The sequence below is a fragment of the Pecten maximus genome, chromosome 13 (assembly GCF_902652985.1).
Source record: "Pecten maximus chromosome 13, xPecMax1.1, whole genome shotgun sequence".
In the NCBI taxonomy this organism is placed as follows: Eukaryota; Metazoa; Mollusca; class Bivalvia; order Pectinida; family Pectinidae; genus Pecten; species Pecten maximus.
The window spans coordinates 32292963-32309370 of NC_047027.1; the positions used below are offsets into that span (position 1 = coordinate 32292963).

Here is a 16408-nt window from a genome sequence, read left to right on the forward strand (position 1 = left end):
GTATTATATTCCTTCACAGTTACATTCTAGACACTGTCGATCATTTTTGAAGAGTGACAATGACGCTACGTTGTGTATATCAGAAACATTCAATGTAGTATCTTCCCTACATTCTGGATTATATGTATTAGCGGGCTATTTACTTCATCAGTGGCATAAACTTGGTTGGTCGAAGTGGTTTTCGAGACTGACTATGGACATAGACCCCAAAGTAGAAGAGAACACTGGCGATATGAGCACACATACCAACAGTCCTCTGACCGGTTGGACACGTACAGTAGTAATTCTGAATTGGTGGTTGTTCGGTAACTGAGTACTGGATCCATATGTTGTATTTCGTTTGCGATTTATAACGAGATCGGATTTGACATCGAATCAGGTCAGAAGAGTGTTGGTATGCCATGACTTCATAATCTCCATCTGCTGTCAAATGTTCCGATATGTATCCGGGGACCAACTTCACCTGGTACGTCCCACATGCCAGAGATTCTAGATATTCTTGGTCAAGACGTGGGAACTCGAGCTGGGCTGCCTCTAGCTTCTGCCATTGGGATTTGGCTCTCCTTGATAGGTCTGGCTCTTTCTCAACACGCTCTGCTAGGATGTTGGACTTGTTTAGAAGTGACTTCAACTCCAGAGCAACTTTTTCATCGTCGGCTGCTTTTGTTGATGAAGGCTGATATATGGGTCCACGTAGCCAATTCAGACATGCCGTGACACTTTTCAGAAGACTTTCGAGATTTTTGATGTAGTTTGATGTGAGTTCAGTTTTAAAAAATCTGAATTGCTTGAAACGAGAGTGATAACTTTCGACCACACATCTTGTTTTAGTGATACACCTGTCTGTGTTTGCCTCTATACCATCATGTTGACTCTGTCCAGGTTTGAGAAATATCGGCATGTGAGTCTCGTATCCCTCGTCTGATAGTTTGCTCAAAATGTCTCGGAAACCCCTGTCTACAATTACCTGATCATCTTCCTCTAGGATACCTGACAGACTTTGTAATGAGATAAGTATCTTGACAGTGATTTTGGCGTCACTATCACTACCAAGAAATGGGCCGACAGTGTCTAGAACGTAACCGTTAGGGAACACAATACTCATAAACTTCACGTAGTTGCGTTTTTTTGGCCGCAGTAACTTTTCCGCTGAAACTCATATTCTTCACTTTTGCCGATACAGATATATGTACCATCCAATATTACAGTGACTTTGTTGCCGAAGAATGTTTTTGTGAAAACTGTATTGTGATCCAACGCTTGCGCCCTAGACACGTGATCCGGACCAAGATGTGTGGGAACTACGGCTTGATTTAGAGCATCTGTAACGATCTGGAAAATTCTGCTGACGCTCGATTTGTGAATGCGGAAAAGAGAAGCCAATTGAGTGAAAGATATGTCTGTTTTGAGTTTAACCCAAAACAGCAGAAGGGCATTCTTAGATGGCAATGCTTGTGTACCAGTAATATGTTCGGAACATGCATCGTGTATTTGATTGAATTGATTACAATCCCAGCCTGTCCAAGCTTGGCAATCTTCATCATCCATGTTGTCGAAGTTTAATACAAGCAGTGGCAAGTTATTGGACATGTTCTGTATGATTTTGAGTAAATCGTTGATAACAGCTGGTGACTTGGTGGCTAAGTGATTAACAAGTTTATCCCTCCCTGTTAAAACCGGCTCAATGTCAGGACTGATATCGTTACCAAGAAGATGACTTGAACACACCCTGGAATTCTCAGGCATGCACAGTTTATGTTTGATAGGCAGCTGGTGTCTTGCTTTCTCACTGATGCAGCTAGAACTCTGCATGTTGTAAGTTCGACAAATGCTACATTTTCTGTTCGAAGAAGAGGCATAGTATAAATCATCTACAGAAAGATACCCGTCCAGAGTGTCAGATTCGTCAACAGAATCATCATTGTCTACGGAAGGTTTTTTCCGTTCCGGTTCATTGGCATTCTCGGATGCAGGACGTTTCTTGAGGTATCTGAGGAAGCATTTTGGACACATCTTTGCTTCTGTTGATTCAGAAAGTATGCCACCTTCAGAAAGGAGAACATCTTTCATCGAGTCCTGGTTGTACTTGAACTTAACTTTACATCCCAACCCAACGCAGGAGTTCTCCATTTTCCTATTTGAGACAAAGACAACTTTACTACAGAATAACTGAACTAAATAGAATTGTAAAACGTAACAGCAATTATAACAACACGCCGAGCACCATTCGCAGTGAGTAGTCAAAAGACCAAGTGGCAAAGGGAACGGAGGAGAAGTTTTGAAGAAGTACTGAAGACGAATATAGTCAAGTGAGAAAAATGATGAATCATACGTAATACGGAACTACTATAAGTATGTTAAACATAGTAGAACATAATACATTGCCATGGACGTTATATCAAATCATTTTCATAATAAATCAATACGTTGTATTATTGTGTACGACAAGGACCACTTGTATCGCCCGTGCATTTTTTCCAAATACATTTTTCAACATTGAATTACTGCCCTTATCCAGTGATTTGGCACGACTTTCTTTTGCTGGTATACAGAGAGATAGTCAGATATGTTTTTAAAACACTAACATCGATAGTACTCGCATATTATCGTGCCGAATTTGCTGCTTGATTTTAAAAATGGTATTTTGAATTTGATGAAAATTTTTGAATTTTGGTTTTCTTGTACTAAACTTTGTTTGTTTTTTCATGGTCAGCTGTTTATCATTTTAAACTACAATGTATGTACAATACCTAGTCGTGAGAAAACCTCTCAGTGACAAACCGAAATACCACTTATGGGTCTGTGAAAAACACAGGTATGCTTGTAAACGAAAAAGTGAAGTAGATGGCGCTATGGGCGCGCTTATGGGTCAAGTGGAAAATAACATCTTGTTCCATATGCATTTTTTAAAACTTTACTGGAAAATATAGTCGATTTCAAGAAATCGCTGCGGGCGGTTCTGCAACAGCACCTTTTCACGTTAAGAACCAAAACATCAATTGTGAGTATTTAGTCTATGACATATCGGCATCAAACTACAAACTGTTTGACAAATCACAAGATAGATAACGGTAGTGGCTTTACCCAAATTTGTATGGAGCGATAGAAATAATACGGATTAACTTCATTTACGTCAATAGTTGTGTTACGGTAAGTTGTGAACGTCGGTAATTTATCATAAAATATATAGCCCGAACATCATATAAAACAATCGAGAAACAATTTCAAATTCCTGGCAAAGACTTACCTTTGACTGTAAGAATGCTCTCACTAGTTGTATAGTTTGGTTTGCTTTTGTTTAACGTCCTTTGAACAACCAAGGTCATTTAAGGACGTGCCAGGTTTAGGAGGTGGAGGAAAGCCGGAGTACCCGGAGAAAAACCACCGGCCTACGGTCAGTACCTGGCAACTGCCCCACGTAGGTTTCGAACTCGCAACCCAGAGGTGGAAGGCTAGTGATAAAGTGTCGGGACACTTTAACCACTCGGCCACCGCGGCCCCTAGTTGTATAGCTATTCTAGGTATACGAAATAGTTATCTACGTCAGTCACCGCACATCACACGTGTAAACTTTATTTTTTCTGTGGGTGAGGAATCTCTAGGATCCTTTAGAACTACTCGTCCAATCACAGAAGGATTTGTTAAGTTTTCTGATATCGCGGGAGGTTGAATAAAACGTTCCTATTTTTCGTATTTTCTGGAGTCGTTAGATTCCCCATGTATCATACTATCTCCAACACAGTAACAATAGACGACATACTATGTACATACAAATTCCATTTCATAGTTCCATAGATCCTTCTGTGTTTACTGTCGTTGTGAAAAAATATAACCTTACACTCCTGCTGCATTTGATTACTAATTAGTTTTTTAAAACTGGTTTTGATTAAAAAACTTTCAAATTTGAACAAGTCTCACATCGTTGAATTAAGAGTACCGTTTTGTTGGTGATCTGCTCGCGTCTTTTCCTTTCATGGGTAAACACCGAATAGTCGATGGAGGAATAACATATTTATTTAAATATCTATTTCTACGGGATACTTTGACGGAGTCATTGAGAGCTAAAGCAATCGATGGCTGCTTTGAGCAGACGAAACATCGAAATTTTGTGGATCCAAATTTTCAGAATAGAGCTCAAGTTTTAGGATTCGTGTCGTCATAACGGTGAATCACTGGGATATCTTTACTGATAATTTGATGAGCTCACTAACAAAAGTCTGCTGTATTACATTACGAGCCATAAGGGCACATATGTTATATCTTAATTAATGATTATATATTTTAAAAGGGACGAAGCTTAATACTTTATTAAATGCAGCGATTCAGTGATATTTATTGTAGTTAGACTTTCATTTCTATAATTTGAAAACTATCCTATACATCGCTTATTACAAAACAACAATCATAAGCGGAAAGAGCGTGTCATTTCACCAAACCAGGATGTTACTTTTATTTTTCTCACTACTCTTTGGAGGAATTCACAGTATATTGTAATAAGATATCCGATAAACCCGGCAGTCGTGACTTTTTTCCACGCGCATGTTGTACAAAACAGATCTTTAATCTGTGTCGTGTAAAAAACTAAGTAGTCACAATAGGGTACTACTAGAGACTAGTCGTCTGAATGGTGATTGTAAGGAAAAGTTGTCCAGAGCGCTGCGAGGTGTATGACTATTTATTTTAATATATATTTCATAGCCATATATTTGACTTCCGGAGGAACAGATTGTCACTTGAATCTATGAAAACTTACCCATTGTAATGCTATTTATCTTGAACAAATTGTGGGTTTTCCTAAATATTGTGAAAGTTGTAATAATTAAGAATTACACAAAAATACAAAAGGGTAAAACATTTTAAAAACGGCTTTAGTGATAGGTACAGAATACACCGGGGAATGAATACGAAACTGAAACAAACAACGGTGTCGTCTTTCTAGGACACATCAGTGAGAAAACACTAACAAATCACCAATAAATCATAAATGGGAGTGTAAAAAATATGAAAGGAAAAAATAGAAGGGTAGTGGTTTTAACACCTATTATTATTACAAGATTTATTAAAATATTGGAGATATAAAAAATAATCAAGGATTGACATCCTTAACGTCCACAGTAGTATAAGACGGTATGACATCAACATCGATGAGTTGTTATAAATGTTAACACAAACATCGAATTAATTCGAAGTGACCGTCTCGAATTCCTGGCAAAGACTTACAATAAACTTTGATTGGATTAGCTTGTTTATAGTATTCCTTGCTTGATTGGCCAGTTATAGTTTCCTGTTGTATGGTACACCTGACGGTGACACCATCGTCGTCCTTGGTCATCACTATGGAGATAACACTACTTCCGGTGAAGGTACAGTCGGTGCTTGGGGACGCCTGTGTGGTAGAGGTTACGGTACTACCCACGGAATCAGAAACACCCCTGTACTTGGTCCACAGGAACGTCCCGGCCGACCGACCAACGTTACTGATACACCTGAACTGGACTGTCTGTCCCTCCTCAATATTCTAGGAAGGGACAGAACATATTTTTTTTTAAATTAAATTTCTATGCTTTAGAAAAATGATTAAACACTGTTTGAGAAACAACATAACGTACCGTTTTCTAACGTACCTCTTTGATCAGGTTTTTATGTTTCAAGCGAGTAATGGCCGCCATCTTGGGAACTCGCTTGAGATTCGATTGCGTTTCATTATTTGATACCGTATCTATTTTGTGCACCTGGTACAAACACGATAAAGAAACACACGGATACTTACTTAAAACATTATTTCTAAATCTTTAAATCTAGACACAATGTATTCAGCAGCAAATGGTTTAAAGATTATGACACACGTCGACATAGAATTACATAAAATGATAACATACGTCGACACATTATTACAAAGTTACTCTAAGAAAGGTCTCGCTGGTTGATCCGGTCCTCATTCCAATTATAACACATTGATATGTATAATATGGTGCGGTATAAGATGACGACATACGTCAACAAAGTATTACATAAAATGACGACATACGTCGACACAGTATTATATAAAATGATGACATACGCCGAAACAGTATCATACAACATGATGACATACGTCGACACAGTATTATATAAAATGACGACATACGTCGACATAGTATCATATTAAATGATGACATACGTCGACACAGTATCATATTAAATGATGACATACGTCGACACAGCCTTACATGTGACTCTAAGAATGGTGTCAATTTTTGGTTTCACCCACGTTCTGAATATTGCATATTTTGTTTTTTTGCATGTACAGCACATTGATATTTACGTTCGTCACCGCACACCACACTTGTAAACTTTATTTTTGATGTGAGGGAGGATTCCGTAGGATTGTTCAGAACTACTCGCTCAAACACTGAAGGATTTGATAAGTTTTTTAATGTCGCGCGGTTTTGAAATGATCCCGGTGGATAAAACGTTGCTAATTCTTCGTATCTTCCGGAGTCTTTAGATGTCTCCCTGCACCACACCATTGTAGTCACTCTATCATAGAACGACGACAGACTGTATGTACACACAAGTTCCACGTCATTGTTCCCTATAAGTCCTACTGGGTTAACTGTCGATGTGACAGAAATATAACCTTGTACTCCGGCTGTAATAGATAAAAAAATGTATTGTAAATTCAAATAACTTTAAAACTTAGGCCTCAAATGGTCATTTAAAGTGTTCCTACGTTTTGAGGAAATTGCCAAACGGGCGATGGATGGATTGTATTTTGATAACGATATCCTTTCTTTGCGTATGAGATATAGCATATGTTTATAGCGATCTATTTAAGGATTGAATCTTGATTTGGTCGGTTTCATGGGGTCATGAATTGAGTTGCTCTTGAGACAAATTTAATGAACTGCGAAACAGTTCATGTTGAATTTGTCTCAAGAGCAACTCAATTCATGACATGAAATCGACCAAATCAAGATTCAATCCTTATATTTCAATTTTTTTTTTCGAATAAAAAAGTTGGTCTAGATATTAATAACTCGAAGCATGTGCAAGTCCAAATGCGGAAAAGCCCGAGGAGTTCCGGATTGTGCATGTCTAGTCGGTCGAGCAAAATAGTCCGCAATTTTAGCATTAAAAACAACATTATTTTGTTAAAATAGAAGTATTTAGCATATCTGGTCTTTTTATAAAATACAATAATACATTATCAATTTGATAATTTTAATAAGTATTCCATGTTTATAACAACAATGTAGAAAAAGTGAAATCGTTCCGCGGAAGGATTCTAATAATGTATTCATACGCACTGATCAGTGTTAATCTGGTCAAATTCATGAGCAAATGAAACAGGTTTGGTAGTTTCATTGAGTCCAACTTGAGTAGAAATTGAAATATTTCTGGGTGAAAGGGATGTTACATATCTTTATAACAATGTATTCATACAAGATACCTTAGTTTTTGCGGTGTAATGAGAAGCACGTGTCAACCTCGAATTGTGTATTGGAAGTAACATACAGGTCATGCCGGATATTTAACATATTCAAAGAACACAGAAAGTCAGGTTCCAATTTTAATAAATCGATCTTAAAGGAATGAGCTCCCTTTAATGACTACACAACGACCACGTCAACTGTGTCTTATTTGTGTAGTAGTCTTAATAGATTTATTTCCTGGAAAATTGAAATTAGATCAATCGCCTATCTAAACATTTTCTACCACAATTGATAGTAAATAACGTTAGAAAGGTCGTAAGACCTATCGTATTATAGGTACTCATTAAAATAGATTGACTTACCCGAGTACAGGATCAAAAGTATCACTGACACCACCCAAACAGTCGTCATACTGAATATTTGAAACCAAGAAGAATATTTAGATGTCTACATTTATCATACGCACTGAGCGGTCGGTTGAAATCAATATGTGTAGATGCATGCATATTGTAGACGCAAACGGAAATCCGGTTGAAAACATGTCGAATTATGATGAGATATTTGCTGAAGTCAAAGCGTGTCATCTGAATATATCACTTGTAACCAGTATTCTGTGTTTTGTTAAGTAAGCAGACTTCGGAGGTAGCTCGCGGGGATTAACAGATCCAGTAAAAACAAATGAAAAGATACCGATTGAGCTTCATCACTATATGTATCTGTGTGGGTACGTCGCAGGTACCAAATCTGTATTTTTTCGTGACGGAGAGAGAGGGGGAACAGCTCTTAATTGGTGTTGCTTTCAGAGGGATAGTTAGAATCCCTCCACTGTTTGGGCGCTCACAATATTGTCGCAACGATGGTTCCAGTCAGCTACTGTCCTTGTAAAGACCGAGTTCTTGTGTTGAGTAGTTTTAGAGCTGTGAACTTGGTAGGGTCTGCTATTGTTGTTGACGTTTGTGTCTACTATATTCTGAGATAAAAAAATGTTCAAGTTCCTTGTTGTTTTGATAATTCTCTTCTGTCTTGATTTTTGGAGGAAAACAGATGGTTGTATAGCTGGGACTAACCCTTCAACAATTTGAACATAAAAATGAGGCGCTTTGATGTTCGTATGGATTGGGGTGACGGTAAATCCAACTCTTGGATTATTTTTGTCATGCAACCGTCTTCTCGGCTTGTGTAGTTTTTGGATATGAATTTGAATTTTCTCAAGCCTTTCGAAATCTAATGTTGAGTTTACTTTCCTGACCACACTAGTTATATGTGTTATATGTACAGTGTATATGTGCATTTTAGATCATTTGAGATTAGTAGGCCGATATATGGATTATTTTGCATCTGTTGGAGTATATGTCCATGTAGGGTGTACAATTTATCTTGTTCTTGATGCTGAGTATGTAGCACATTTTGGCATTAACTTCCATCCCCCATTATTCAGCCCAGTTTTTGTGGTTTTTCAGGTCTTTTTGTATATATATTCTTCAGCTTAGTAAACTCTGACTGCGAACAAATTAGCGTATACGCATTGAAAAAATAATTATGACCACATCTGTTTGTGGGGTTTCTTGCCTTTCTGGTCATCTAAATAGCAGATCTAGTGATATATTGTACACGCCTATAATTGAAACACTACTATAGTGCAACTTGTCGATGATCAATTGCCAGTACATATCATGGCTTAGTAATAACCAATACGAACACTCTCCTGAAAACATCCGTCTTACTATGAACACGTGCCTTGATAGTATCCTATAGGTCTATTTTTATTCATTGAAATGCCTCACGCGATGCAATTTTAATTATCCAAAGCCGCCATTTGCATTAAGATGTAAAACTAAAATAAATGTTTATGTCTTTAATACAGTTCAATCCTGTCAAACAAATTCCTCTATTTAAATGTCCATGTATTGATCATATAAATGCTCCTTATTAAATATCCCTATAGAGATCACATCAATGCCCCTATATTAATTCTATATATGTTCCTATATAGATACAATATAAATGCCCCTATATACTTAACAGCCCGAAGAAACTATTTCATTACATATTATTTCTATGGTACCCTCGTTGTATGAATGGTTAATCAGAATTAAGGTTTCGTTTCTGTTCACTTTCGGTCTAAGACATCACTGACCAGTCCTAGTGGAATACGCAGTACATTTTCAGTCGGTTAGGTACAGATTCCTTTGATATGATTCCAGTGAACATAGGCCATGGCTGAGAGAATAACTGCTAAAAGGCCAGCTAATAACAGGTCCGTCGATGGACGTAGTACCTTTGCGAAAAAAAAAAAATCGGGCGCTGACTGAATAATTATTAAAGTACAAAAACAGGCCGGTGTCGCCAATCCGTCTCCAGGGATGTAGATGGTCATCGACATGTCCGTTGCTTACGAGGCAACGTTGAGGTCGACTATAAATAATTTGTCATATTTCATATGGAGGTTCTTCTCAATCACTATTTGTAGATTTGTAATTTTATTGTGGATCTGGTCGAATAGCCGACATCTCGTAATCTTGGATTTTCACAACTTAAGTTTGCTTTAATTGCCATTTCTCATATTTTATGGGACTGAAATGTGATAGAAAAGACCGATTGTTTCCTAGTTGTGAATGTTCATTTTGTGCCGATCTTTGACATCGAGTCGGTCACGAAACTTTAACCCGTGAAATTATAGGACACTGGATACAGAATATTTGACCAGGAATCTCATATATATAATGGCTAATTATCGGTAGGAATATTCGCGAAAACTAGATATCCCCTTCGGCGAGATCGCTGAATTTTGATTCGTTATAATTAGAAAATTTTATTTTAAATGAAATTTGCGAACTTTGTGTACTGCTTTACGGTAACATTTTTTGGAAATATAAAATACTACATATTAACTTTTTAGAATCAGTATTTAAAATCATAAGATAAGGGTATGTCTTCATTTTGAGACTCAACAATGAAATCCTCTCAATATATATATATATGATGACTTTATAAAAGATGTACGCATCAAGATGTGTCTGTACTGACAGAAAATACCATGTTCCATCGAAATAATTATAACGCTGAGTCATATCATGATGCTTGATATTTATTTTAAAAATACACATTTAAAATTGAATCGCGCGGGGAAATTCTAAACGAGTCGCAATATTGTACAATTTTTATATTGGAACTTCTTGACACTTCTAAATAGAAATACACAAACTTAATATTTATTATACAAAATACTTACATTTAAACATGTATCGTACGGGGAGTTCCTAAAGGAGACTTTACATTGACTATTCGGATTACTAGATACTTCTAGATAGAAATACACAAACCATCAATTATCATTTTCTTTTTACCATGTATACAGAATACACGCTAGTCTCATTCAGGAAAGTATCGTAAAATATCACGAGTCACGAGATATCTGTGGGTGACATATCAACGTGCACGTCACGTGACATATGTGAATAACAATACAATAACAAATGTTACAAGTTATTGACGTCCTCCATAATTTCAACAAATCTATCGTGTTCCGTCTCTATATTTAGTATACAACTTCCGGTTTGGTAAGCGACCATTACTAGGACCCTGGTATCACGTCTGTATTTGTTAGTGTTGATATCAGATATAAATTGATAGGCGCCAATGATAATCAGTCTATGTCTGTCGACAATGAAGCACCTTTAACGTTTTTACACTGCTTTACGGACAGTGTAATATAGTGAGCAGGAAAGCTCAATGTCTAATAATGAATTTGGTTACATTTGAAAATAATACTTATCTGTAACATTATTTCGGTAATGTATGGGATGTATTATGCTATTTTACGTGTTTATATTTCAAAGCGAACGCCAAGGATTCCATTACAGTAGACAAATCCGTGACATTAGGGTCAATGTCACAATGTGTCTTCACCTCACTTGCAATCTGCAAAATAAATAAGAAAATCCATCAGTCAATTGTATATCAATTTAATAAATTTTCAATCGTTTTGACCTCAAAGGGGTTATCGCCAATCGTAATGACTTTTGAACGGGTTTACAATGTAAGTGACTATGCATACTTGGGAACGGATGTTTATTGACAATGAATACTTTGAGACGGAGGTTGATCGCATAGTTATAATTTGGGACGGAAGTTTATTTTTCATAAGTATTTAGAACAGATGTTTACCTACTATACATATATTGGGACGAGGTTTATTTTCTGTGAGTACTTTAGGACGTAGGTTTATTGACTGTGGGTACTTTGAACGGAGGCGTATTGAATATGTATACATTCAAAAGTAGGTTCCACGATTTAAATGAGATTCACCTTCATCAAGTGTGGCTGATCCGTCAATCATTCCTACGTCGTTATATATCTGTACCCTGTAGAGACCGTAGTCCTCCTCCTCGGGGGATGTCACGCGCAGCCTCGTTATGGTTCCAGTTTCCTTCATCGACTCTTCACTAGACGGGATCTCAATGTCGACGTCCTCGTTTACGATGACATATTTCGATGTATCATTGGTAATCTCCTTATCATCCTTGAACCATTTGATGAGCCGATATCTTGGCACGGAATGAAATTTAGCAGATATCTCTCTCGTGGAATTGATGGCGGTAGTAACAATATCTCCGACCATGGCAGGAACACCTGTGGAAAATATTTGGATCGATTTGATTTTTTTATAGCACAAACTTACAAAAGCCTGTCTGAACAAAGGTTGTCTGAACAACATTCTGATACGCTATATATAATCACTGATATAACTAGAACTACACCCATTATACCAAGTACCTTAACCATGGTCTTGCCCCGAACTCATGGAATAATCTTTCATCATACCTTGACCGTGTTTTGTCAACTTCACCGGAATCACAGCTTTTCCTGCCTTGTTTGAAACCAGGACGTCATACTTCCCATAATCCTTCTCTGATACACACGTGACAGTCAGGACGGAGGATTTCCAGAGTTTTCTCCGAACCACTGTAACAGGGACCCCGAAGGAATTAGGGACGGCTGGAATCGGACTGAGGGAATGAGTTGAGTTATCAGTCTGGATTTCGTATTTGTTGACACGGTGGTTTTCCCGAATCTCCTCGCCCTTGAAGTACCACTTCACATTGAATTCTGGGTAGTATGTTGTGAACGTCACTCTGCGTACAGCAGAACCGCCATCATAGGAAATGTTGACGTCACTAGACGCTACAGGATTGACTGAAATAGTAACAGGCGATTGATCAGCGGGCTGATTACATATCAATCAAGAACACATGCATTTGTAAGGTCATAAGTGTTTCAAAATTATGCTTCCTGAATACAACCAACCAAATACATTTTTTTCTAGATTACGGAACCTCTGCTTCATGTGTCAAAAGTCTGTGTGAATAGAAAGTAATATTTCAGCAACACGAGAATGCCGACATGCGAATGAAACAGAAGATTACTTTGAATCAAATTTGAATGAAGGACAGCAGAGGAATAAAGAACATAAAAATTGAGGTCATATCCAGATAATGTCACGTGCAGACTTCTGTAAAAACACTTCTCCCAAACATGTATTGACACCTTATTCTACCTGGTTAATATGTATAAAGTAAACGATACAGAACACATCATATTGAAAACAGAGGTGATTCAAAATATTTACAAAACATTACCACACCTCATTAATGTTATGGAGAAGGAAAGCAGATAACGTATTTCAAAACACAGAAATGTAAAACACACTGCTGGTATGAACAGTCTACCAAAAGTTATAACTTACGAGAAAAAAATATATGTTTTGCAACATGCCATCTTTAAAAGATCTATCAATATTGCATATACACTACTTAAAGACTATATAATTTTTAGAATAACTTGTTATCAAAATGAAATGATATTTTTCAATTTTCAATCAGTTGTACTTATTTTAATGGATTTATCTAGAAGTGCTGAGAGACAAATGGAGGGCTGTGTAAGTTTTAACTGTTTCATTACAACATCAGTTAAATCCAGGGCTATATCTTAATTGAGATAACAATAACTATCTTATATTTGTGAACTAATTGCGGATATGTTTATCAACATATAAGGTAATGATTCAATGTGGGTATAGAAGGAACACATACTGTATTTTGGATTTTGAACTTCGATGATGTGCTCAGAGGTTCCCATTTTATTTGAGATCGTTATCTTATATGTTCCAAAATCTTCGTCTACTGGCGCGGGAACTTCTACTGAAGTCACATGACCAACCTGTCTACATGTCTTTCCATGTATTGGTAGGTTCACGTCATGTTGTTCGGTTTCTATGGTGATTCTATGAGATGGACTGATCTGGCCTCCGTTTCTGTGCCACGTGACTCGGTGATGAGGGGGGTATGAGTAGAACGGTAGTTCAATATGCAAACGGTCGCTTGTGATGTTCACAGTTGATCCAAGAATCACTGGTACAGCTAGAAAATAAACAAAACATGACATCAGATAGGATCACGGACACTCGCAGTAGATTTTATCGTCCTGATTTATGTTGTCAATGACATAACGTGTCATACCTCTAACCGTGACTGTGGCCGTGTCATGTTGAATTGTTACATCACTTCCGGTTCCTTCTTCAGCAACGCATGAGTACATGCCTGCGTCCGAGTGCATGCACACAGGGATAGTGAGTGTGCTGATTGACCCATCTTGGTGACCTGGCAGATTTCTGACGACGTCATCATCAACAGAATGGATCCAGGATAGAGTAACTCCAGAACAGGAAGTGACGTTGCACGCAAGTTGGATGGTGTCCGCCTGATCACACGTGACGTAAGGAAAAACTGTAACAGTAGAAATTATTGTCTGATAACATACAAAGTAAATAACATAAAATTATCTGCTCACATAATCCCGTCACATGATTACAGATCCTTTTTTTGTAATCTGCGTAGAAATTTCAGATCTCAAATGCAATTGCGAACAAATAAGGGGAACTAAAAATTTAGTGAGAACTAATATAGGCTATAAGGCTTGTCCGTTCTTTTAAAAACAGTTTTCTTTAAATTTTTCTGAGATATAAATTGAATTTGAACGAGTTATAACTCATTGTATACCACATCAGAGGGGATACGCCTATCACCCTGTTACATGTGCTACACCTCATACCTTCCGGGGCTGTCACTTCGATCACGTGGTGTGTGGCTCCAGCATCATTCTCCAATATAACACGGTAGAGTCCAAAGTCCGCTGGTTTTACATCTGATATAGTCAACACAGCTGTATAGTTAGCGTTAGGCTGGGTCGACGATCTATCCCCGCCGATGGACGGGTACATATAGCTGTAACTTGAATTACTACTTGTAACAAGTTTGAACGGCATTGCAGGTAGGACAGATGGGTATCCCTGTGCGACCCAATCCGAGGAAATCCCCTTCCATCTCAATTCGAGGTGGTATCTGTCTGCAGTCCTCAGCGGAACATCACCGTGGTACCAGCTTACCGTTGGATACGCGATATTGGAGTCAAAGTTCACCGTAAGAATCAGGCTTCGATTCCTCATCTCTACTGGGGTTGGTGTAACTAACAACTTGGGTAGTTCTACAATGTAAGATAAAGTTAATGACTTACCGTCTCTTTGACCAGAAAATGCTTTTTATTTCAGGCTTTAGCTACTCATTCGAGTAGTACTATTAACCCTTTGGATAATAAGGGAAAACATATCTTTTATTTACCTGTCTCGGGAAAATCCATGAGAATGTGTGTCTCCACTGTTTCAATGTCTTTCCTGATGATAAACTTGTAGTCTCCGTAGTGGATTTGTTTTGGGGACTCGGGATACAGCACGGACCTATAAATAGCATTGCCGTCCTCTCCCTCTCCTACCAGTTCTGTCGTGACACGAACATCACTGCCGGAGGTAAGGAATCGTTGTTTCTTGTACCATTCAATCTACCACAGTGAAACAGATTTATTTTAAAACAAAATGATAACTTAACAAATACCAATTCAATTGAATATTTAATAATCCATTGTATCAAACAAATATTCAATAATTAAGCGACGCTCACTTTGACTAAACACCTCGGTTAGTAGTCGCATAATGAAGGCCAGTTTGACTGAACACCTCGGTTAGTAATTACAAGTTAAGCGGAGCTCAGTTTGACTGAACATCTCGGTTAGTAGTTACAAGGTAAGCGGAGCTCAGTTTGACTGAACACCTCGGTTAGTAGTTACAAGGTAAGCGGAGCTCAGTTTGACTGAACATCTAGGTTAGTAGTTACAAGGTAAGCGGAGCTAAGTCTGACTGAAAACCCCGGTTAGTAGTTACAAGGTAAGCGAAGCTAAGTTTGACTGAACATCTCGGTTAGTAGTTACAAGGTAAGCGAAGCTCAGTTTGACTGAACATCTAGGTTAGTAGTTACAAGGTAAGCGAAGCTAAGTTTGACTGAACATGTCGGTTAGTTGTCCAACAGTAAGCGGAGCTCAGTTTGACTGTTATATCAATGTTTGAAATGTTTTTCTTTTTGAAGTAATTAAAACGATTAATTAACGACACCAAGTGTTCGTTACATATTCATACATCTATGATATCCGAGAAGTTCCGACGGGATAAAAAAAACCTATTATAGGATAAATAAGACAACGTACTTTACCTTAAAATCTGGATCCGATGAAAAGGTCACCGTGATTGTAGCATTCCTGGGGAACGCTTCATAATGTGGTAACATCGTTACTGAAAAATATCATACCATATTAATTAATAATAATTAGTATTCGAGGTGTTTAGTCAAACTGAGCTCCGCTTACTTTATTCTTCAACGGAATCGATCAATTCATGGCCTTTTTAACGGAAAGAGTCTCTGGTTAATTCGGATTCTTTATCTAATGCAGCATCTTCTATTTTTTCTGTTCTTTTCTGTCTTTTATTACAGTGCCAACACAACGCTGACCTTGACCTGAATGACAGTGATTGTCTCTTGATTATTGAAACGTGTATGATGACGTCATTTAACTTTCTGTAAACAGTTATATATAGACAAACTTCCAAC

At 37.6% G+C, this 16408-nt stretch overlaps 1 protein-coding gene across 1 annotated transcript; it reads right to left on the minus strand.

Moving 5' to 3' along the window:
• Positions 1-10487: 10487 nt before the first annotated feature.
• LOC117341341 (titin-like) lies at positions 10488-16091 on the minus strand. The gene is made up of 8 exons (XM_033903201.1): positions 16013-16091; positions 15092-15308; positions 14526-14957; positions 13934-14200; positions 13508-13834; positions 12240-12611; positions 11724-12047; positions 10488-11336 (listed from the first exon to the last, which is right to left on the minus strand). The coding sequence occupies exons 1-8, from the start codon at positions 16085-16087 to the stop codon at positions 11326-11328; spliced, it is 2025 nt and encodes a 674-aa protein (XP_033759092.1). The 5' UTR covers positions 16088-16091; the 3' UTR covers positions 10488-11325.
• Positions 16092-16408: the final 317 nt, after the last annotated feature.